This window comes from Ipomoea nil, unplaced genomic scaffold, assembly GCF_001879475.1.
Source record: "Ipomoea nil cultivar Tokyo-kokei standard unplaced genomic scaffold, Asagao_1.1 scaffold2826, whole genome shotgun sequence".
NCBI classification, from domain to species: domain Eukaryota; kingdom Viridiplantae; phylum Streptophyta; class Magnoliopsida; order Solanales; family Convolvulaceae; genus Ipomoea; species Ipomoea nil.
The window spans coordinates 2967045-2989245 of NW_017619254.1; the positions used below are offsets into that span (position 1 = coordinate 2967045).

The following is a 22201-nucleotide window of genomic DNA, read 5'->3' on the forward strand; positions in this document are numbered from 1 at the left end:
TGTTAGTTGATATCTGTTAGTTGTTAGCTGATTGTGTTAATTATAAGGTATAAATAGTTGATAACATTAGCTGATTGTAGAAAAATATTTGGTAAATTAACTGTTAGCTGATAGCTGTTTAGTATAATTTATTTTTTCAAAAAGTTAATTGAAAAAGTTGCTTGGAGTAGCATTTTAAATTTTAACCTTTTGGAGTTGCAAAAAACTAATTAACCAAACATTTATATTGATATTTTAACTAAATCAAACAATTAATAGTTATTAAATAAACTAAAATTGGTCTATAGACCAATTTTTTACCAAACAGAACCTATACCTTTTAAAAATTGAACGAAGAAATAAAATTATATTTTTACTGTGAGCTATAATTTTTGGTGTATAATAGAAATGGCTTGATCTTAACAAATAGTTCGATACTCTTCGTCTGTACAGTATGGTTATTTGCATGCAGGACACGTGTGGGTCCCATGCATATTCAGATTCACTGGAACATGCCTTTTTCTCATCGGCGATCGCCTGCGGTTTCAAGCCTTCAAAATCAAGTCAAACCTTAAGCTCACAGATTCAATGAATTCGTCTCGTCGGTCATTGTTCCATTGACGGTCGGCCCGCGCATCCGCGACCAATGCGCCTCTCCCTGCAGCTTTCTGTCTGCGCCAACCACATAGGAATCTCAGAACCCGGTTTATGATGATACATTACCCTGCACCACGCTTAAATAATATCATATTCTCTCCAAATAACTATTCCCCTAGCTCCTCATTGAAAATAAAATCACTTATCAAAGGACACAATACGTCTATTTCTATAAATGTTATTCCAAACAGTTAGTGTTATAAGTGAAAATGGCAATATATGGCCATATGGGATCAATAATGCAATATGGATCAAAAGTTTTCACCATCTATCTCACAATATACAATTCGTATTTAATTAATAAATAATTTTTTTTAATGATAAAAACTCGCAGTCACTATTCAAGAGTGTACACGGAGTAAATCACGCATTGCAATTACCTTAACTAGTAAAGGATTGCAAATAAATAAACCCGTTTAAGTTGTCTATAGTTGATCGGCTCAAACCAAGAAGACCAATAATAAGTCACTCTCAATGTGAGTATATTCACTTCTTACATGGCGTTTAATTTGGTTGGAAGGAAGGAATTTGCTAGGGGGAAATAATTTGTAATTCGGTGAAAAAATATTTGTGCTTTAGTAGGTTGAGAAAGTAGTTATGAATAGATACTACATTGTAATATAGTCAGTAGGAATTCAAATTACATTGTTTGATAAGAATGGATAAAATTAATGTGAATGAGAAGAGAATAAGTGATATAAAAACTAAAATATTTTTGTGTAATAATAATAATCGGGGTAGAAAAGTCATTTTCTTCCTGTTTCACTTTCCTTTCCCCATTGAATTACAATTCATATGGGTAAAGGTATGAATTGTAATTCAACAAAATGATTTGCACCAGGACCGGATGGTATGAATCCTGGGTTTTACCAGGAATATTGGGATATTGTGGGGGGAGATGTGTCTAAATTTATTGTGAATTGCTTGAACTCAGGCTCGTTGCCTGAAGGATTGAATGATACTAATGTGGTCTTAATCCCGAAGAAAGATGTGCCTGAGACAATAGCTGATATGAGACCAATAGCACTGAGTAATGTTCTGTACAGGATCATGGCAAAGGTAATAGCCAATAGGATGAAACCGCTCATGGGGAACCTCATCTCTGAGGCTCAGAGTGCTTTTATCCCTGGGAGACTTATTACTGATAATATTTTAATAGCTGCGGAGGTGGGACATTACTTGAATAGAAAACAATGTGGAAGGAAGGGGTGGGCAGCATTGAAATTGGATATGGCCAAGGCGTATGATAGGATGGAATGGCAGTTCCTGAGACGGATGTTGGAGGTAATGGGTTTTGAGGACCGGTGGATTAATTTGTTAATGCAGTGTGTTACTACTGTCCAGTATAACATCTTGATTAATGGTGTTCATAGTGGGGGTGTAACGCCAACCAGGGGGTTGCGGCAGGGGATCCTTTGTCCCCATATTTATTCCTCATATGTGCAAAGGTTTATCTGTGTTATTGCAAAGAGCGCAAATATCTGGTTTAATACATGGTTGCAGGGTTGCTAGGGGAGCCCCGCAGATATTGATAGCCTATTATTTTTTAGAGCAGATGGGGAGGAGGCGGGAGTAATTAAACAGTGCCTGGGACGATATGAGGAGCTCTCAGGACAAAAGGTAAATTATCACAAGTCCAGTGTCTGTTTTAGCAGAAATACCAGTGTGGATGATAGGGAAGAGGTGGCGATTTGCTTGCACGTAGACCAGGCACCCAATTTTGGAAAATATCTGGGACTACCATCTTTTGTGGGAAGGAACAAGAAGGCAGTATTCTCATATATTGAGGATAGGATAAAACAGAGAATAGGCTCATGGAACAAGAAATTTCTGACACATGCAGGAAAAGAGATTTTATTGAAAAGTGTGGCACAATCTATGCCCACCTTTTCAATGAGTGTCTTTTTGATCCCGGACTCAGTATGCTTATCAATCCAGAGAGCAATGAACAAGTATTGGTGGGGCACTGGTATGGATAAAGGAATACACTGGAAAGCCTGGGATAAGTTAAGTATCCCAAAGAAATATGGAGGAATGGGGTTCAAAGATCTCAAGAATTTTAATTTAGCAATGTTGGGAAAACAGGCATGGCGCCTACTCACAAGTCCAGACACACTTGTTGCAAAAGTCTATAAGGCAAGGTACTATCCTAATACCACTTTTGTTGATGCCAAAGTAGGAGGATGCCCGAGCCACTCATGGAGGAGTATTATGGCAGCTCATGATATGGTGGTGGCACAGGTGCGTAGAAGGATAGGGGATGGTAAAACAACACTGATCTGGGGACACCCGTGGTTGCCTGATAATCCTAGCCCTTTGGTGCAGACTGATATGCCTGTAGAGCTCAGGCACGCTAAAGTGGTAGGTTTAATAGATGAGCACACTGCTACCTGGGACCCACATATTTTAGCAGATTTATTTGAGGAGGAAGATGTGAGTAGAATATTGAGGATACCTGTTAATCCAGGATATGAGGACTCATGGTATTGGCCTGATGACCCCAATGGGATATACACAGTTAAAAATGCCTACAGACACATTATGGGAATTTATGATCACTCGCCTGGGAGTTTTGAGAAATGGACTAAAATGTGGGGGATGAAAATACCCCCAAAATGGAAGACTTTTTTGTGGAGAGCAGTTTGTGATATTCTTCCAACTACTAACAACTTGATTATAAAGAGGGTGGAAGGTGGATCCCACATGCCAAATGTGTGGGATAGAGCATGAGAATATTATGCATACATTCATCAATTGTGATTATTCTAGACATGTTTGGAATATTTCAGGATTGCCAATAACAAATATTGTTGTCAACTCATTCCCCGAGTGGCTAACAATTGTGCTTACGATGTTCACAGAGGACCAAAGTGCAGCGGTGGTGGCCTTGCTTTATTGCTTATGGAGATGCAGGAATTCAGCGGTATGGGACGGTACACTGCCGCGGCCTACGACGGCCTGGAGACAGGCCACGGCGGCGCTCCACTCCTACCGGCAGGTCATGTGCCGTGGCACGGCGGCTCCCACGACGACTACGGCAGATGGCGACATCGACTCCACCCCACGGTGTTACGTGGATGCGGGGTATCGGGAGGACACGGGGGAAGCTACATATGGTATTGTGCTGCTGTCTCCGGGAGGAACTTTTATTGCGGCGAAAAATGGGAGACTATCGAATTGTTTGTCACCATTCATAGCGGAGGCACTGGCATGTAAGGAAGCTCTATCCTGGCTTTTGGAAAAGAATATAACAACGGTAACGATTCAAACAGATTGTTTACAGCTGAGGAATGCGATACGGCAGAATACAACTATTATAATGTCCTATATTGGAGTAGTAGTTGACCAGTGTAGGACTTTAGCTTCGTATTTTAATTATGTCTTGTTTAATCATGTTTCTAGGCAGATTAATGCGCATGCGCACACGTTAGCTTCATTAGCTTTTATTCAGGATCAAGCTATGTATTGGGATTCTATCCCTCCAGACTGCATTGCAGCTTTGATTCATTAATACAATCATTCATTGGTTGGCTTTCAAAAAAAAAACACTGTAATTTAAGTGGTCAAAGAATTATTATGTAATTAAATTGCAACAACATCCAACCAAACAACTCATTAATGTATGGTGCAAATTTTTAAGAGTTACTAATTTAGTATCAAAGTTTGAAACGTTCCAAAAACATGATTTGAAAGTCCACATATGTGTCTTAATAGATACTTAGATAGTGATTGATCTGTGTTTTTTTTAATTGATAATATCACATTACATTAAACTTTACAGTTTACATAATATTTGCAAATAAATATACAAGACCAGTACATATTTCTTTTACCAAAACATTATATAGTGGGAAACAAATGAGATATTTATGAGAATTTAATATATATATATATTATTGAAATTGAATGGAAATACAAATCAAATTTGATTTTTTTCTGGTTGAACAAATGAACAGTGAATTATAGTGGTGTGGTATATGCTAATGTTTTTTTTTTAATAAAATAAAATGAAATTTGTGCCGACGCCGGTTTATAAATTAAACTAGCGCACGCATTTCCGGTTCAAATCAATGGTTTTTGACTTCCAAGCGGCAACGAAAATTACTTCTCAACCTTGTCTACTAAGTCAATAATTTACCATGATTTACTTCCTTTCAAATATTATGTCAGATTAAAATGTAGGGATAGTTAGGATTAGAGATTCAACTTTTGAGAGAAAATTACTTCCTAACCTGCAATTTATAAAAAAAAAAAAAATTATATTAAAAGATTGTGTAAGACGAATTCGATGGAAAAATATTAATAATAATTGTATTAACTTACAAATAAAAAAAAAAACGAACTAAAAAGACTATATATAATAAATTTAATTAAGAATCATTATAAATTAAACTTATATTTTTATTATGGTAATCATGTTGTAGGTAATTTTTTTAAGCGAAACAGCTGGCTTGAGTTAAGAATTACCTTTTGATTAAGAATTAATAAATCCCTTCCACTTAATCACGTTGTAGGTTAATCATGTTAATATCAAATTCATCACTCTTTTCGAGTCATTTCTTTCACTTTTCTATAAAGTGAAAAGTTGCGTTGTTGACTTGTGCTGCAAGGTTATGCAATATAGATCCAGAAATAATCCACGAAACATTGGAGAAACTATAGAAACTCAAGAGGACTTCACCTCTCTCAACCCTTATCTTTAATTATATTATAACTAAAATTATAAAGTTAAGCTATTTATATTTTACTATTGAAATAGTAAGTGTACAACCCTATTTATTATAATTATAAACATAATGTAATATCAAATATCCCATCTTAACGAATGGAATATTAACAACCTTATAAAGAAATACATTGTTTTTTAGTGAAGTTCACATCTATATATGACTATAAGTACTTTATGGTTGTAATGTTTTTGTTACCTTGTTGAATATTCTCATTTATCTCATTTTATATATTTAGTTTGGTTAGTGAGACTTTATAAAAATTATTTATTAATTCACTTTTTATAATATTTTGTTTGGTATTAATGTATAAACATTATATATTTAAAAACCACTTTAAAAGTATGTATTATTAAATTGTTCACATTTTGACAAGTTTAAAATTCAAAGTACACACTTCATAATAAAAGTCAATTTAAATTTTAAATCACTTTTTGTAATAGGTGAAAAATAAGATTAAGATTGGGCAAATAACAAGTTACATAAAAAGTTAACTCATTAGATATTTATTTTTATTCAAAATTTATTTCTTCTTTATTTTTAAATATTTTATAAGTAATAAAGTATTCATGTTCTTTTAATTATATTTCTAGATCGGACAATTATTTAGCTCATGCTTTAGCCACTACGGCTTATCAGCAACCTGATACTATGTACTGGGATACTCACCCACCAGACATTATTTCAGCATTTTTCTAATGAAGCACCGCAGAAAATTTTCAAAAAAAAAAGTATTAATATAATTGCTATATCTTATAGTGCGCGCACCATAATATCTACAGTATAAAAAATTATAAATCTAGACGCGTATGCACGTGCATACGGTTGCACAGCATAATTTGCCGCATAAGTACTTTTTTATTTGAAAAGTGAGAATTTTTTTTATTACAAAAGAAGGGGATACTCACATATACAAGTTACGCCTCCACTGAGATTCGAACCTAACACCTCCAACATATGGGAGAACTTGATACCAGTGAACCTCAAGGTCATTAAAATTCTACAAAGTGGTCCAAACAAGGGGCCAATCAGCTTCAAAGGAACCAGTGTGGATCCCTTACGCATGTCTACTGATGACAATGTGACACCATTCCACTCTAACGACCGTCATACAAAAATACAAAATTACCTCAACAATTGTGACGTAACATGACGTCTTACGTTGAAAAAAAATCTATATTTGATATATAATATCAGAGGGACAACATTCATCGAGCTAGTTAGACGGTTGAGATAGTAATCATCAAGTTACAAGTTAAACTTTCAACATGAGTGACATGTATAGCCTTATTGGTTGATTTGAACTCATCAGCTTGTACATTCTTGACTATCGAACAGTCATAGAATGTCGAAGGAAATCAATGTAACTTGAAAGAAAAAAATAAATAAAAAGCATGAAGTAATATTTAAATTATATTTGGACATAATTTTAATATGAATTACAAAAAGGATATATAAGTAATTAATTTTGACAAATTTTGTCAAACTTCAAAATGAATGTTATTACAAGATTATCTCTCAATTAGAGTACTCCATTAGTTTTTTTTTTTTTTTTTTTTTTTTTTGTTTTTTTTTTTTTTGTTTTTTTGTTTTGTTTTTTGTTTTTTTTGTTTGTTTGTGTGTTTGTTTGTTTTTTTTTTTTTTTTTTTTTTTTTTTGGACCAGTCAGCTATGTGTGATATATGTTAGTTTATCTTCCTGTGATTCTTTGTGAATGAGAGTTACAATACGGGATTTATCTAGTACACATTTTTAACTATGTGCAGTATATGCTAGTTACGGTTAACCGAGCCCGCATTTTTTTGTGTGTTAATTACCAACTGACACTACAGTGTATCTAAACTGATACTACAGTGTATCTAAACCGACACTGCCTCACGTATTATTTTATATATTATAAAATGAAACTGCAGCTATATCGAAATGATACTGTAGTTGTGGAAAAATGAAACTGCAGTTTATATAAAATGAAATTGAATAACATTTCACATATTTGAGTGTATATTGTGCAATGAACCTGTAGTTATATCGAAATGATCATGTAGTTATGTTTTAATGAAACTATTGTGTATATAAAATAAAATTAAATAACATTTTCACATATTTGAGTGTATAAATGTCGAATGAAACTATAGTTACATCGAAATGAAACTGTAATTGTGTTGAACTGAAACTGTAAAAATGAAACTGAATAATAGAGTTAATTTTTGTGAAACTATGCGAAACAGATGCCGTTTCTTTTTTATTAAGCAAAATAACATCGTTTTGAAGCTTGGTGCATAATTATGCACCACGGTAGATGATATAATTTGCCTGTAGAGAGTCCGCAGCCTAAAAATAAAATAGCCATCAGAAATTGGAATCCAAGACCGCCCCTTGTTTTTAGTGTTCTTTTCTTCTTCCCCAATTCACGGCAGCTATATATATATATAAGACGCCGTTTATCACCGCTCTCATCACAACAACCTTCCCAACAAAGAAACAAAGAAAATTCTTCTCCCAAAGAAAATTTGCAAATTCCTCTTATGGACACGAAGATTGGATCCGTTGACACGTGTAGGCCATTCAACAATGACGTGGGCAACGCCCCCTCCATCGGCGCCATCACCATCCAGAACTCCTCCTTCCACTGCAACTCCGCCGACGCCACGCTCGGCCGCCACCTCGCTCGCCGCCTCGTGCAGATAGGGGTGAGTGACGTCTTCGCCGTCCCTGGTGACTTCAACCTCACGCTCCTCGACCATCTCATTGACGAGCCCGGGCTCAACCTCATCGGCTGCTGCAACGAGCTCAATGCCGGATACGCTGCCGACGGTTACGCTAGGTCCCGCGGAGTCGGTGCTTGCGCCGTCACCTTCACCGTCGGAGGCCTCAGCGTCCTCAATGCCATTGCCGGCGCCTACAGCGAGAACCTCCCTCTCATATGCATTGTTGGCGGCCCCAACTCCAATGACTACGGGACCAACCGGATCCTCCATCACACCATCGGCTTACCCGATTTCAGCCAGGAGCTTCGTTGTTTTCAAACCATCACTTGTTATCAGGTTTCAATCCCATACACTATCGCATTTGTTTATATGTATGGATTCTCATTATCATTTTCAAAATGCACGATCGATCTCTTTATCTCGCGCGCTTATTGAATCCGTATTTCGAGTAAATCGCGACTATAATCGTGAATTTTGTTAATTTTAGGCCGTGGTGAACAATTTGGAGGATGCGCATGAGTTGATCGATACTGCGATATCGACGTCGTTGAAAGAGAGTAAGCCGGTTTACATAAGCATAAGCTGTAACCTGGCAGGGATTCCACATCCTACCTTCAGCCGTGAACCGGTTCCATTTTCGATCAATCCACGGTGTGTTTCTCTTCAATCTTCTACGTACTATATATGCTTTTGTTTTCTTAATCTCTAGTAATTGATGATAACGTGGTTTTCTATTGAGATCTGATTTCTGTTGGATTTGATCAAGTTTAACATTGATACTGTAGATTGAGTAATCAGATGGGGTTGGAAGCCGCGGTGGAAGCGGCGGCAGAGTTTCTGAACAAGGCTGTAAAGCCAGTTATGGTGGGAGGTCCAAAAATGCGTGTTGCGAAAGCTTGCAAATCCTTCGTGGAGTTGGCGGATACTTGTGGCTATGCCGTGGCGGTTATGCCGTCGGCCAAGGGACTAGTTCCCGAACACCACCCTCATTTCATCGGAACTTACTGGGGCGCCGTTAGCACGTCGTTCTGCGCTGAGATCGTCGAATCCGCCGATGCTTACTTGTTCGCCGGACCTATTTTCAACGACTACAGCTCCGTCGGCTACTCCCTCCTTCTGAAGAAGGAGAAGGCGATCATCGTTCAGCCTGATCGCGTGACGATCGGAAACGGACCTGCATTTGGTTGTGTCCTGATGAAGGATTTCCTCTCCGCTTTGGCTAAGAGACTCAACTGCAACAAGACGGCTTACGAAAATTACCACAGGATTTATGTTCCTGAAGGGAGTCCTGTCAAATGTGAGCCCAAAGAGCCATTAAGGGTGAATGTTCTCTTCCAGCACGTTCAGAAAATGCTGTCCAGTGAATCCGCCGTCATTGCTGAGACAGGGGATTCCTGGTTCAATTGCCAGAAGCTGAAACTACCAGAAGGGTGCGGGTATGAGTTCCAAATGCAGTATGGGTCAATTGGTTGGTCTGTTGGTTCCACTCTTGGCTATGCTCAAGCTGTTCCCGAGAAGCGGGTGATTTCCTTCATTGGAGACGGTAGTTTTCAGGTGAAAATCATGGCGTTATGTGGTTTGGCTTCATTGCAATAATGTGATTTTTGCAGTTCCTCATAACTCTGGCGAATACTTGCAGGTAACCGCTCAGGATGTGTCGACGATGCTGCGATGCGGGCAGAGGAGCATAATCTTCCTGATCAATAATGGTGGCTACACAATCGAAGTTGAAATCCATGATGGACCTTACAACGTAATCAAGAACTGGGATTACACTGCCCTTGTTGATGCAATTCACAACGGCCAGGGCAAATGCTGGACAACCAAGGTGAGCAACCAACACTAGTCCACTTTCTCCTAAGATAACATTTTCTTTGCCCACAAAAAGCCTCCCAAAATCGAGGACTAGTGTCTAATACTCAGAAGGAGTTCACTATATTGAATGCAGTTCTCGTGACTGTTAAGATTCAATCACGTGTTCTTGCTCATAATCTGAAATCAACTGAACTGTTTGTGCGGGTTGATTACATTTTCTAACATGGCGCAACTTCATTGGCAGGTTCGTTACGAAGATGAACTAGTTGCAGCAATCGAGACAGCAACTGGAGCAAAGAAAGATTGTCTATGCTTCATTGAAGTAATTGCTCACAAGGATGACACGAGCAAAGAGTTGCTGGAATGGGGGTCGAGGGTCTGTTCAGCCAACAGCAGGCCACCAAACCCACAGTAAAAACCCACAGAAACTGATATTTGAAGGCAATTTGGCTGAGATGTTATTGAACTAGGCTGCTGCTTAGAAAGCTTCAGTAGCAGCCAACTTCTCTCTGTTTTCATGTTTTCTGCTGATTAAAATGAGTATTATTCTCTCTATCTTTGAAACGAGAATTTGGGAGCTTTTTTGTTTATAAATTTGTTCCTTTTCTTTATTTTTGTTCATGAGCGTTCCATCACATATTGCTTATATTCCGTCTTAATTCACTAATTTTATGGTTTAACCACCAAATTGTATTGAAAAAAAGAACATGCATAAAATTATCCTAATCTGTCTCTATAGTTGCTCACAAGGATTCCCACTTACATCTATTATTAGAGGCTTCCGATCATAATCTACTTTTATATATAACATGCATAGGCATAATTTGTAAATATAAGTATCGTTAGACCATCTATAAAGAATTTATTCATAAATCATATTAATAGAATACTGGGTATCAGACTAGCTCAACATATCTAAAAACACAACAGCATACAACTAGAAATGTGCTTGATATAATACATATACACCTGATTGGCCTCTGATGCTCGACTGGATTAGGCTTTTAACAAGTCGAGATCAAAGACTCATTGCACCTTCCCAATCTCCTAACCCGAGCAGGGTGCTCACCTTAAGATTGGGAGAAAGATTTTCCGACCAGCCGTTCATTTGTCCGGCCTTTAGCCCACCAGCCGTTCATTTGTCCGGCCTTTAGCCCATGACACATTGTCTCAAACACGTTATGTCTGTTACATACCCATCATGGTGGCACTTGGAATTGCCTCCTAGCTAGCCGACCTACGTATTTCACATAGAGGACATGTCGAGTCTGTCGCATGTGATCCTTCCTTCACCTGTAAAAACCGTATTTAATACTGTGAGAGAGGAGATTTTTATAATTGATTCACCTACTCGAGATTCTAAATATCCAACTAAGTTTCCGAGTAGGGTGAAGTTGGAATTAAGCATATCAATGCTTCCAACGTGACATATATGCATAAAGTTCAAGTAGAACTTCAATATAAATAAGAGTTTTATGCATGGAACGTGATTTGGCTTTTATCCTTAGTTTTTTTTTTTTTTTTGAAAGTTACTGTTTCTATCCCATTGTAGTATTTTTCAAATGGAAATCCAACCGGGTACCATTAGACCATATAGTCCTGATTAAATGTATTAAAAATAAAAATTTATAGTAGTTTACCTTATAATATGAATTATGGTTGACTGAATAATTTGTGATTTTTATTCATGCCGGATATTAAAAATAAAAGAAAAATCAAGACTTCATTGGTATGGGTCGGGTATATGAGCCCGCAAGACAATTGGGCCTATGACTTTCTGAAATCTATGTCAACGCCATTGCCGAGCTCGCTTTGGCCCTTTTAATCATTGTCACCGGTGATTCTTTGTAAAACCGTATTTTATTTTCTGTTATTCATTCGAACTGCGCTAAACCCGATTCCAGAATTTTGGAACGATGATGAACTGTTCAAACTCGGAGCCAGTGAGCAATGGCGGTGAGGAAATCGCTGCCTGGGATTTGAGGCCAGGTGGCATGATTGTTCAAAAGAGAGATGATGGCTCTAGTGGGCCTTCTGCCGCCACTGTTACCGTCAAGCTCTCTTATGGTTCCCAGCAACTCGACCTCACAGTGCCCTCTGATTCCACTTTTGGTAGATTTTCTTTTCTGTGTTTCAAAAAAAAAAAAAAACTATTTGATTCGACATTTTGAGAAGTCCCAGTTTTACTAGAAATAGTCCTAAATTTCGCCCTGTATCTTCTAAGCTGTTTAGTATTCTAACTCTTTTACCTCTTTTATATATCCGGAATTGCGTCTAATTGTATGCAGGTGCGATTGTCTGAATTGCCGTCGAGTTACTTGAATTTACTGGTTTTGCTTTTGGTGTGGGGTAGGTGAGGATCGTTTGTGTGTGTCGATGATCTGCTTGATGTGTATTTTCCCAATATATAACTTAAATTTTCAAAAATTAAACTTAGATGTATCAAAGTTTAATCCATTTGATCACCAAAAGAGTAACGGGACAAAAGGAGTAGTTACTTATCATTGGAGTAGGGGATTTTCAAACGTTTTTTTTTCATGTTCAACTCTGACTAGTTAGGAATCTGGGTTCATTCCTCCTTATAAATGCGGTTTGATTCTCTTTTCATTGGCATGCAGTTTTCCCTGTGATAGATGTCAAGAAGGTTTATCTGTTTTTGATTAGTTATTCGCTTATGCTTTTTGTTTCTCTTTTTTACTTTTAGGTTTATGATTATCTATGCAAGGCTGAGGGATAGTCTTTATTAAATTTGTTGGAAAGAGAATCAATTGCATATTTGCATTTGTACAGTGTGAAGTGCAGGTCTCTATGTTATTTGAATAATTTCGTGTTGCATTGTTGTTTATGCCATGTCTGCTGCTTTTGATACAATCTGCTTTAAAAACTGGAGACATATGCTATTGAACTGTAGATTTCGTGAATTTTTGTTGTTGTAAACTTCTAATGATGATATAGTATGAAGGAATATGATGCCTAATTATGGATTTTACAAATTTAAGGTTTCTTTGTAATTACTTTGAAGGGTATATATGGCTTGCTATTCTCATAATTTTGTGTTATGATTGCAGGTCAAGTGAAAGACATTATTGCCCAAGTAATTGGACTGGAGCCTAAAGTGCAAAAACTTTTGTTCAGAGGTAAAGAGAAAGAAGATCAAGAATATTTGTCTGTGGCTGGTGTAAAGGACAATTCCAAATTGCTTCTTATGGAGGATACAACAAGTAACGAGAAAACGCCTGAAGAGGTTAAGGAAAATAGTGTAATATCAAGAGGAGGTGAAGCAGTTGCTGAAGTGAGAGCAGAAGTGGATAAGCTCTCGGAACAGGTTGATATTCTTTTCTTCTGATGCTTCCTATTAGCAGTATTAGTATCTTCACAAGAATGCCTAATGCCAGAGCTGTTGTTCGTGTAGGTGGATGCTTTACAAGCTGTTATCGATTCTGGAACCAAGGTCGATGACAAGGATATTATTTATTTAACTGAGATGCTGATGAGACAGTTATTGAAATTGGATGGTATCGAGGCTGAAGGAGACGGGAAGGTGCAAAGAAAGATGGAGGTAATCTGTTCCCTGTTGGTTTTATTCTGCGGACTGCTTTTTCATGAAGGTTTTGTGACATCTGGATTATTATATAAAAAATCAATTACGAATAATAATAATAATTTAGGTTAAAACATGAAAATCCAAGACAGTATACCTGCCCACCTAGATTGGGTGGAGGCTATTGACATGAGGAGTGTATGGAAGTCCAAGACAGGATACCTTGCTCCCTTTTGCTAGTTCTTTTATCCTTTGAACGTTGTGTTTTATCGTTACTGTGGTATGTGTTAGTGAATGAATTGTTATTTTCTCCTAAACATCATCACTTTTCTCCTTAGTATTGATCTTCTATTTTTCCACTGAAATGTAGCAATGTTTCTGGGCCTGACATATTTCTTGTCATCACTGGCTACAACTAACTTGTATTGGGGCACAGGAAAGCATCGAGCTCACCTTATTTGGCATGATTCTATCCCTAGAAATTTTGACGAATTTAACTTGCCTTGGAATTTTAGGTTGCCTTCCATCATTAAAATAAACAAGAACTAAAAATTTCTACATGATCTTTTTCTGTGTTTGACTTCAATCACTCAAGGTCATTGCATTTTCGGGTTCAGTTACCAATCCATATTATAGCTGTATTATACAAGTAGACCGGTACTAAATTTAGAGAGATGCTTTTAGTTAATGGACCATGCATGACTCCATGTGGAATTTACATGAATTTTTCAGAATGATATATTTATTTATTATAAGCTTCAGCTTAACAATTATTCTTCATTTCTACCATTCAGGTGCGAAGGGTCCAGAGCCTCGTAGATAAAATGGATGTTCTGAAAGGGAAGAATTTGAATCCCTTTGCGGACTCCTCTAATTCGGTGTCAGTTCAAACTCAATGGGAAACATTTGACTCGGGCGTTGGCAGCCTCAACCCCCCGCCTCCCAGGTCACCCTCATCTACTGTAGTAACTCAAAACTGGGAGGAGTTCGAGTAGTGTCATTATATTACGCCTTTTTTATTTTTTTTTTTGTTTGCATCACCGAACTCGTGGAATACAAGCAAGCGAGGTGCTGTAGACACTTTCGGTATTTAAGCATCTTCTTGCTGTCATTATACATAGTTTTATGCTGTCCTTGACTATGGACATGTTAGAAACCACATCTTTTTGAGCTAGCTACTACTGCTTTTGGTTTGATCTGTGAACTGCTTAATCAATTATTGGGCATTCATCCTCAACGCAATATGCTGTACTATACTTGCTACATACTATGTGCTTTCATGTGATTTGTGTAGTAATTCTACTGCTGTTTGCTTTTTGGTACGATGTTTCCGGGCCCGCGGGAACGGTTGTGTGCCATGTTTATTTAAGTATATTGTCGGGTTGTATGATGTTTATCGTTGAGGACGAATCCATGGGAATGAGATAAGCCTCTTCCTCGGATACTATGTCATTTCATGCTTAAATATATGCTGCGTGTGGGGCTGTGACCATGTTGGATGGGAACCAGACAGTTAGGTGAAGATAGAAATGTAAAAAAGTTAATACTACTCAAAATAGTCTTCGATTATAGTGGTGGTTTTTTTTTTTTTTTTTTTTTTTTTTTAAATTTTTTTTTTTTATCATAAACGATTTTGGTGACCTAATGTAATACACAAAAGTCTAGGATTACATTAGGTCACCAAAGTCGTTTAGGATGAAATTGAGAAAAACCACTATAGTTGAGACCCATTTTGGGTATTAACTCAAGTGTAAAATTTAATCAGAATAAATTGATCCTTAGTTATAAAGAAAATGTAATACTTCTAAATTAAAATTTACTCCGTAATAGTTAGCGATTGATTAATTATTTATAAGAAAAAGTGTAATATAAGATAAATTGATTGATTATGAGGAAACATATTAATTATGTAGAATATATGGAGTAATATTTTTAAATTAAAAATGTAATATTAGGGGTTAGAGAGTTACTTATTAGGAAGAATATAATGTAATATTTAATGAGAAGTGTAATACTTATACCATACTTGTTCATGAGATAGTTTCATAGGAGATTTTGTCAGGTTTTTCAATGGTTAAAAACAATTAGGTATTTAAGTTTTAAAAAGTCGCAATAAAATACAACACTTGTCATTTTTGTGTATATAAATTCAATAATAGCCCGTTGTTTGTTGGGTTGAGCTCGTTGCAAAAGGATTTTTCTAATGAAGTCTACTTTTTCTTTATAGTTTGAATTTTTCTAATGAAGTCTACTTTTTCTTTATAGTTTGTAAGTTATTACAAATAAATATTTACTCAGTGTAGATAAATAGTTATCACGAGATTTCTCACACCTCACCTAATAAAATAAAAATTTACTCAATTGATTAAAAACTTGGAGATCTAAGAGCCATATATGCATGTGGCATAGTAACCCCTTGTAGTTGCTAAATGGTAAGCCATGTCGCCATATTACCTAGGTTTCTATTTGTACGTGATATATAGCAACACGACATATCTCTCTTGCAAATATCTTCCTTAGCTTGGATTATATGACTATTCAGAGATGCTATACGCCTGGTGTTCCTTGCTTTAATTTCTCATACATATATGTCTGTGTGGTTCCCTCTCTTTGGCTGCCGCAATGCTCCTTTCATCTCATTCGCTCCCCTCACTCGTAAGTGGATGGGACACCTAACTTGTCATTTTATGCCCAATATTCAATCACTATATATTCATGAATTAATTGACATCTTTATTCTTTACAAATAAAAATAAATAAAATAAAAAATCAGTGACACATTAAAAAGTTGAATATAGCTTATCAACTAAAGGCATTTAAGAATTATGAGATTCAGTTTTAGTGTCACAAAGAGAATATTTGTAAAAAGAATAGAAATGTGATATGAATGATTAGATAACGATCACTTGTGAATTTTCATTCAGTTTCAAATAGAGATGTTGTTCTCTCTCTTGTTCCTAATAAATTAAAAATTTGGATTATTTTCCTTCTCCCTAAATTATATCATACAATGAAGTATTTATACTATTATTGGTTTAAATTACAACAAGTAATGATCTAATTGTTTAGGTCTTAAAATACAATTTATCAATTATAAATTTTCCGCTAGCTATATTCACCGATAGTATTATATAATAGATGAGCGTATGAAACACGTCCCTATTGCCCGAACATAGTTCATAGGCTTGGTCCGCTCGCACGTAGCTTATATATATTACATCAATAACGTTACTCATATTTAACAATTAAGTACTTAAATAACAAATACTCGTAACAAAATAATTGAATCACAATTTTTTTTTAAAACGTGTTTTATAAGTTACATAAGAAGAGACACCCCTTCTGGCCTTGTGGGCTATACCTCCTTGCAAGAAGCCACGGCCTACATATCTCTCCATATATTTATTCTATCTCCTACCAAGCCGGCCAGGCCAGTTTACCATATCACCGGCGCCGGCAACAGCTAACCTCGTACCTCAAAATGGCTCCACTGTTACTAATATCTCTACTGTCACCTTCCATGGCTCCTGGATCAGAATCTGCAGGTAAAGACGGCGGGCTACGGTACACCAGCGACCGCGACTTCACGCTGCACGGCGAGATCATGCTGCTCCTCCTCGTCCTGCTTCTGGCGGCTTTCCTCGTATCTGTGATTCTGTTCCTTTGGGTGAAGCAATTGAGGTTTGCTGCGGCGTCGTCTAGGAACAACTATGATTCTTCGCGCGTTGAGAATATTATTGATGCGTACGGGGATTCTTCTGCCTCCTTGTTTCATACACAGTCGCATTGTGAGTTTGGAAGAGCTGCGCGTGCTAAAACAGTCGTCTAAAATCTAAATCTTACATATTGCTAGCTATAATTTTAATTTGTGTTTATGATACTAAATTACTAATCCTCTATATCTATGTAGATTTTTAATTTTCTTTATTTAATTCTTATTATAGTTCAATTATTTTGCTGTAATTTGTGTTTATGATACTAATCCTCTATATTTAGTAATGACTTTTGTACCATTTTGATTTATGGAAGGTTTAATAGACACTACCCGAAGGTACACTGCACGTTTTTGGAAGTCCATAGTCACTATATGAAGGTGTGTATTAGATAAATTCGTTCTTATGACTCTAATTGGCAAACGAAACGAATCTAGGTTGTCTAAAATCACTATCTGATTGTGTGTATGGGATAAACTCTCATCTTGTGACCTTAATTGACAAAAGAATAGATAAATGAGTTTAGGTTGTCAATAGTTGACAAGCTCAAACAAAGAAATCAATAAATCATTCTCACTAAGACTTTGGAGTCAATCTTGTAATTTTGTAGTTACTAATTCATCATTTTGACTTAGTTGGTTTACCAAGTCAACATGGGTGGGTGAATTGTGAACTTGTGATATATTTATCGTACAGTTATTAAAGTTATACATTTATCATCATATGGCCTATTAGCTCAGCTGGTTAGAGCGTCGTGCTAATAACGCGAAGGTCGCAGGTTCGAGACCTGCATGGGCCAAATTTTTACACCAACCTCGCCAACCTCACGCTGGCCAGAGTTTCGCACTTTTGCTTAAAAATCAACTACGTAATACGCTAATCACTCATGTAGCTCTGATTCCCCAAAAGTTTTAGTTATCAATCAAACTTTTAAACTTTACTCTTTAAATAATCAATGTATATGTAGAAGGGGAAGGTGCCTTTTTTAGGTGGAAAATAGGTTAAAGCAGATGTACAATAGTTACGTTAGGAGTGTTTTTAACTTATTTTACTTTAAGCAAAAGCATTTTGCTTGGATAAAAAGGTGGAAAATAGGTTAAAGCAGATGTACAATAGTTACGTTATGAGTGTTTTTAACTTATTTTACTTTAAGCAAAAGCATTTTGTTTGGATCCAAAAATATATATTAATTGAAATGCCAAATATTTGGCAAGTTGGTATATAATATTTACTTATGATTGAAGGAAAACGGGTAAAATATATAATGAGTAATATTCTTTCAACGTAAAATCTCTAATCCTAAGTTCCCGTAAGGTCTTCATCTATTCTTAATGATTCTAAGAACTTTTTCTATCCAACCAAACATATATACTATAATAAAGCAGAATCCATAGTTCCCGCCAATTTCAGCCATAGTTCCCGCCAATTCCAACCAGCACATGCCCAAGCAAAAAACTGAACTGATTATTATTGGGAATCCGCATAGCCACAACATTTATTTATTTTGATTACACATAATTGAGGATATTTGCATATAACAAGTTGTCTCTTCGTATACTTCATAATTACAAGTGTAAATACCAAGATTAAATATACATCGCTTCTATAATACTATAAATAAGCCCGGACAATTCGAAAGATAGCCACCACACGGAGTTATCATTCGAAAAGATGCTCAGAGCTGAAGCTGTAGAAGAACAATTCGTGTCACGCCTGAAAAAAAAAAAAAAAGAATCAATAAAAGAGAAGAATCATGGAAAGAGGCAGACGTAATGTAGAGATTGTGAAGTGTGCTCAAAGAACTACAGTTGTGCCTCTCTTTCAATTCCTTTGTGGACCAAGGTATTTTGTAGAAACGAATATGTATTGATTCTTTATCTATATTTTCTTAATTATTTTGTGGGTGTGAACTGTACATTCATATTTCAGATTTCAAAGTGGAGTTTAAAAATTTATTTAACACATTATAAAATTGAAAATGTAATATGGCAACGAAGAACACATTGGAAATATCAAAAACTGATTTTGTAATGTATTGATTTTTTAAATAATGCACGAATAACTCTAACTGATATATATATATATATATATATATATATATATATATATATATATATATATATATATATATATATATATATATATATATATATATATGCCTCTGTACAAAAAAGACATTATTTTCAAGCATATAGATTGAATAGAAAAACTTAGTAAATTGAGAAATATACTTATCTTTTTGAAGATTGGTGTTTTTTCAGTGTTGTACTTTTGTTGTGTACAGCCGAGGTAACGACTCAGAAACCAGATTCGGTGATAAAAAATGTCGACTGTGACTTGCCGTTAAAATACTTTCACCAGCGTGTGCAATGGAGAATTCCTGGCCAGTTACTTCTAAAGTTATCATCTTTCGAAACTGGATCCTTTAAACACAAATGAACAAAAAAGTAACCAAATTAGTGAAAATCACTAAAACAATTGTGTAGAAAGAATGAAGAAGACGAAAGGACGGGAATCAGAGATAAGGGTTTGGTGCTATGTATTTATATATGGGGTCAAATGGGTTAATTTCTTTTGGGCTGGCGGATTTTGGGTTTGGGTTTGGGTTTAGTTGAGCCTACAAAATAGAATGTACTGAGCCCGTTTTCAAGAAAAACTGAAACTACTACAAATTTTGAAAAGAGAGAGAACACAGGAAAATTTTGAAAAAACAGGATCAATCAAACAGAGAGAACACAAGAAAATAATAATTCATTTAAAAAGAAAATTTAACAAAGAAAAGGGTTTAAGAAATGGCTTACGATTTATCCGTGTCTCCAAGATTTACTCCATCTGACGAGTAAATATTATCAACAATTAATAGGTATCCTCATATAAAGTTTTTCTAGATGCAAAACAGTATCATCCTATTATAAAGTATCTAATTAACTTAGCCAATCATCATAAATTTATCAACCTACGATGCTTTTTGCCAATAATTAGACAAATATAAATCCTTGCTTGGAAGTGTGGAAACAACGATACTTTGCAGTAAAATCTCCAGATCTGCTTCTGGATCAAACATGAATGTATTCGAAAACTCAGCACTAAGAATATCAAAATTAAACCAAATTTTAGAGTTTACACTCAATGAGATAAACAGGGAGATTAGATAAAATACAGATATATATATATATATATATATATATATATATATATCTAAAATACATAAGCTAATTAAGTCGAGAGCAATGAGAAACGCCGAAGATGCGACCTTATCTGTAAAAGCAAGCAGTAGAGGGGGAGGAAGATGATTAAGAAAGTTAGGTAGCACTTCCTCTTCTAGATAATTCTAATGTGTGTGTGTGTGTGTATGTGTATATATATAATTGTAAGATTGTTTTTTTTTTTTTTTTTTTGAGAACATAATTGTAAGATTGTTAGATAGTGTAGTATGCATGCAGTACACGTGTATGTATAGCTTAATAATAATTTATATAGAAGGATGAAAGTTAGTATGCACAAATTCCATTATAGACAGATTGTAATACAACACGAAATTATGTTTACGGTGTATTTCACACATCACTGTCTACCCAATTGAATGTAGTTTCTCATGGTTAGGCTTAAAGTCTTTTTCTTTTTTTTTTTTTTTTTTTTTTGTAATGTTATTTTTTTGTACTGTGTGTTTTTAATTTTTTTTTTTTTTTTAGTATCATCATTTGTAGAACGCATATTAATTAGTTCATCAATTCGCAACATATATTATGTGTCATCAAACAATGGATCATCTACAATTAGGAATATTCAAAATAAAAAACTTATACCACTGTCATGGGCTAACACTATCACACTTTAGCTTACTTTTAAAGAAATCGATTTTGTTCATAGTCAATTATACGTTGTCGCTTATAGAGTGAGCAATCCAGACGGATTGAGAATTCTAATTTGTAGTGACTCGAACAATGTTAGTACGTCAACTACTAACGTTATTTTGCCATGAAGTGTTTAATAATGTGTAATATTTTGTTATTTACATAATATACAAAGACAATTTTTTTTTTGTACATCAAATACTTTTAATGTATTGGGTGTCTAATAAATAAATTCATTTTGGTTAATTAAAATACTACAAACAAATCTTCAATACTTAACCGTGCATCGCACGGGACAATACTAGTGTTCTTAATGATCCTAAAATATTAGATGGAACGAGATATGAAGATTATTGTTCTATAGTTTTTTAGTTTTTTTTTTTTTTTTTTTTTTTTTTTTTTTTTGAAAGGAAAGAATAAACTTTATTAAATTAAATGCTCAATACAAGACGATATAGATGAAATCCAAACACAAGGACCAGCTTGTGAATAAGCCGCTCGTGCTACAACGTGAGCATACTTATTCACTTATCTAGAAATATAATTAAATGACACTACTTCAAAGTGTCTATGAAACTCCTTACAAGCATCAATTGCACAACCTGCATAAGAAAAATCAGTTCCAGAGCTATTAAGGAATGTACAAACCATCTGACAGCCTGATAGAATCGCAACCTTTGCATAGCCTAGTTCTTTAACCCATGATAATGCCTCTTTTACCGCCACTGCCTCTGCAAAGTGTACATCATTGTTCTATAGGTTTTTTTATTTGATAATACTAAAATCAATAGCATACATATTTTAAGTGTTTGACATTTAATTTGTTGAATAAATAGTAAATACTATGAATATATTAGGTTGGAATTAATTTCACTTTTGATCCCACGACTTTTAAGGTATTATCACTTTTAGTGCACAAGTTTAAAATTTTTCAATTTTGGTGTTTAACTTTGTTATTTCTATCAGTTTTGATCTTTTCGGCCAAACTAATGGCGATATGTTTCCGGATGTTATATTTTTGGGACAAAATTGTCATCCAAATGAAAGATATTCAATATCTAAACAAAAGAAAAGTCATATTAAGAAAAAAAGAAAAGTATGACAATCCTCGATGCTATAAATCTCATAGATATATGTCTAGTTGCTGTCAGTCTTTCCTATTATTATCATCGATCAAACACTTATAGATATGATTTTACAGTGATTTG

General features: G+C 35.3%; 3 protein-coding genes, 1 long non-coding RNA gene and 1 other non-coding gene across 6 annotated transcripts; 4 read left to right on the forward strand and 1 right to left on the reverse strand.

The window, feature by feature from the left end:
* The first annotated feature begins 1488 nt into the window (after positions 1-1488).
* LOC109158758 lies at positions 1489-4147 on the forward strand. Its single transcript, XM_019306655.1, has 4 exons — positions 1489-1920; positions 2010-2120; positions 2575-3328; positions 3426-4147. The coding sequence occupies exons 1-4, from the start codon at positions 1489-1491 to the stop codon at positions 4145-4147; spliced, it is 2019 nt and encodes a 672-aa protein (XP_019162200.1).
* Positions 4148-7808: 3661 nt separating this feature from the next.
* Positions 7809-10439, forward strand: LOC109158976 (pyruvate decarboxylase 1-like). The gene is made up of 5 exons (XM_019306931.1): positions 7809-8406; positions 8558-8721; positions 8856-9624; positions 9710-9898; positions 10130-10439. Exons 1-5 carry the CDS (start codon positions 7888-7890, stop codon positions 10298-10300), a joined length of 1812 nt encoding a protein of 603 aa, XP_019162476.1. The 5' UTR covers positions 7809-7887; the 3' UTR covers positions 10301-10439.
* On the reverse strand, positions 10337-21558 carry LOC109158979. Its single transcript, XR_002050480.1, has 2 exons — positions 21522-21558; positions 10337-10435 (listed from the first exon to the last, which is right to left on the reverse strand). It is a non-coding gene; the product is annotated as an uncharacterized LOC109158979 (long non-coding RNA).
* Positions 11710-14743, forward strand: LOC109158978 (BAG family molecular chaperone regulator 4). 2 transcript variants are annotated; one of them, XM_019306932.1, is made up of 4 exons: positions 11710-11997; positions 12954-13210; positions 13298-13444; positions 14221-14743. In XM_019306932.1, the coding sequence occupies exons 1-4, from the start codon at positions 11802-11804 to the stop codon at positions 14419-14421; spliced, it is 801 nt and encodes a 266-aa protein (XP_019162477.1). In that variant the 5' UTR covers positions 11710-11801; the 3' UTR covers positions 14422-14743. The 2 variants fall into 2 exon arrangements, with proteins under 2 accessions (XP_019162477.1, XP_019162478.1); XM_019306933.1 differs by lacking the exon at positions 11710-11997 and adding an exon at positions 12044-12234.
* On the forward strand, positions 17865-17938 carry TRNAI-AAU. The gene has a single exon. It is a non-coding gene; the product is annotated as a tRNA-Ile (tRNA).
* Positions 21559-22201: the final 643 nt, after the last annotated feature.

Coding starts and splice junctions, on each gene's coding strand:
- LOC109158758 (XM_019306655.1), top strand. CDS start 1,489: ATGAATCCTGGGTTTTACCAGGAATATTGGGATATTGTGGGGGGAGAT. Junction 1,921..2,009: donor TCCTGAGACGGATGTTGGAG/GTAATGGGTTTT, acceptor TGGTGTTCATAG/TGGGGGTGTAACGCCAACCA. Junction 3,329..3,425: donor GATTATAAAGAGGGTGGAAG/GTGGATCCCACA, acceptor GGAATATTTCAG/GATTGCCAATAACAAATATT.
- LOC109158976 (XM_019306931.1), top strand. CDS start 7,888: ATGGACACGAAGATTGGATCCGTTGACACGTGTAGGCCATTCAACAAT. Junction 8,407..8,557: donor AAACCATCACTTGTTATCAG/GTTTCAATCCCA, acceptor TGTTAATTTTAG/GCCGTGGTGAACAATTTGGA. Junction 8,722..8,855: donor CCATTTTCGATCAATCCACG/GTGTGTTTCTCT, acceptor TTGATACTGTAG/ATTGAGTAATCAGATGGGGT.
- LOC109158978 (XM_019306932.1), top strand. CDS start 11,802: ATGATGAACTGTTCAAACTCGGAGCCAGTGAGCAATGGCGGTGAGGAA. Junction 11,998..12,953: donor GCCCTCTGATTCCACTTTTG/GTAGATTTTCTT, acceptor TTATGATTGCAG/GTCAAGTGAAAGACATTATT. Junction 13,211..13,297: donor TGGATAAGCTCTCGGAACAG/GTTGATATTCTT, acceptor TTGTTCGTGTAG/GTGGATGCTTTACAAGCTGT.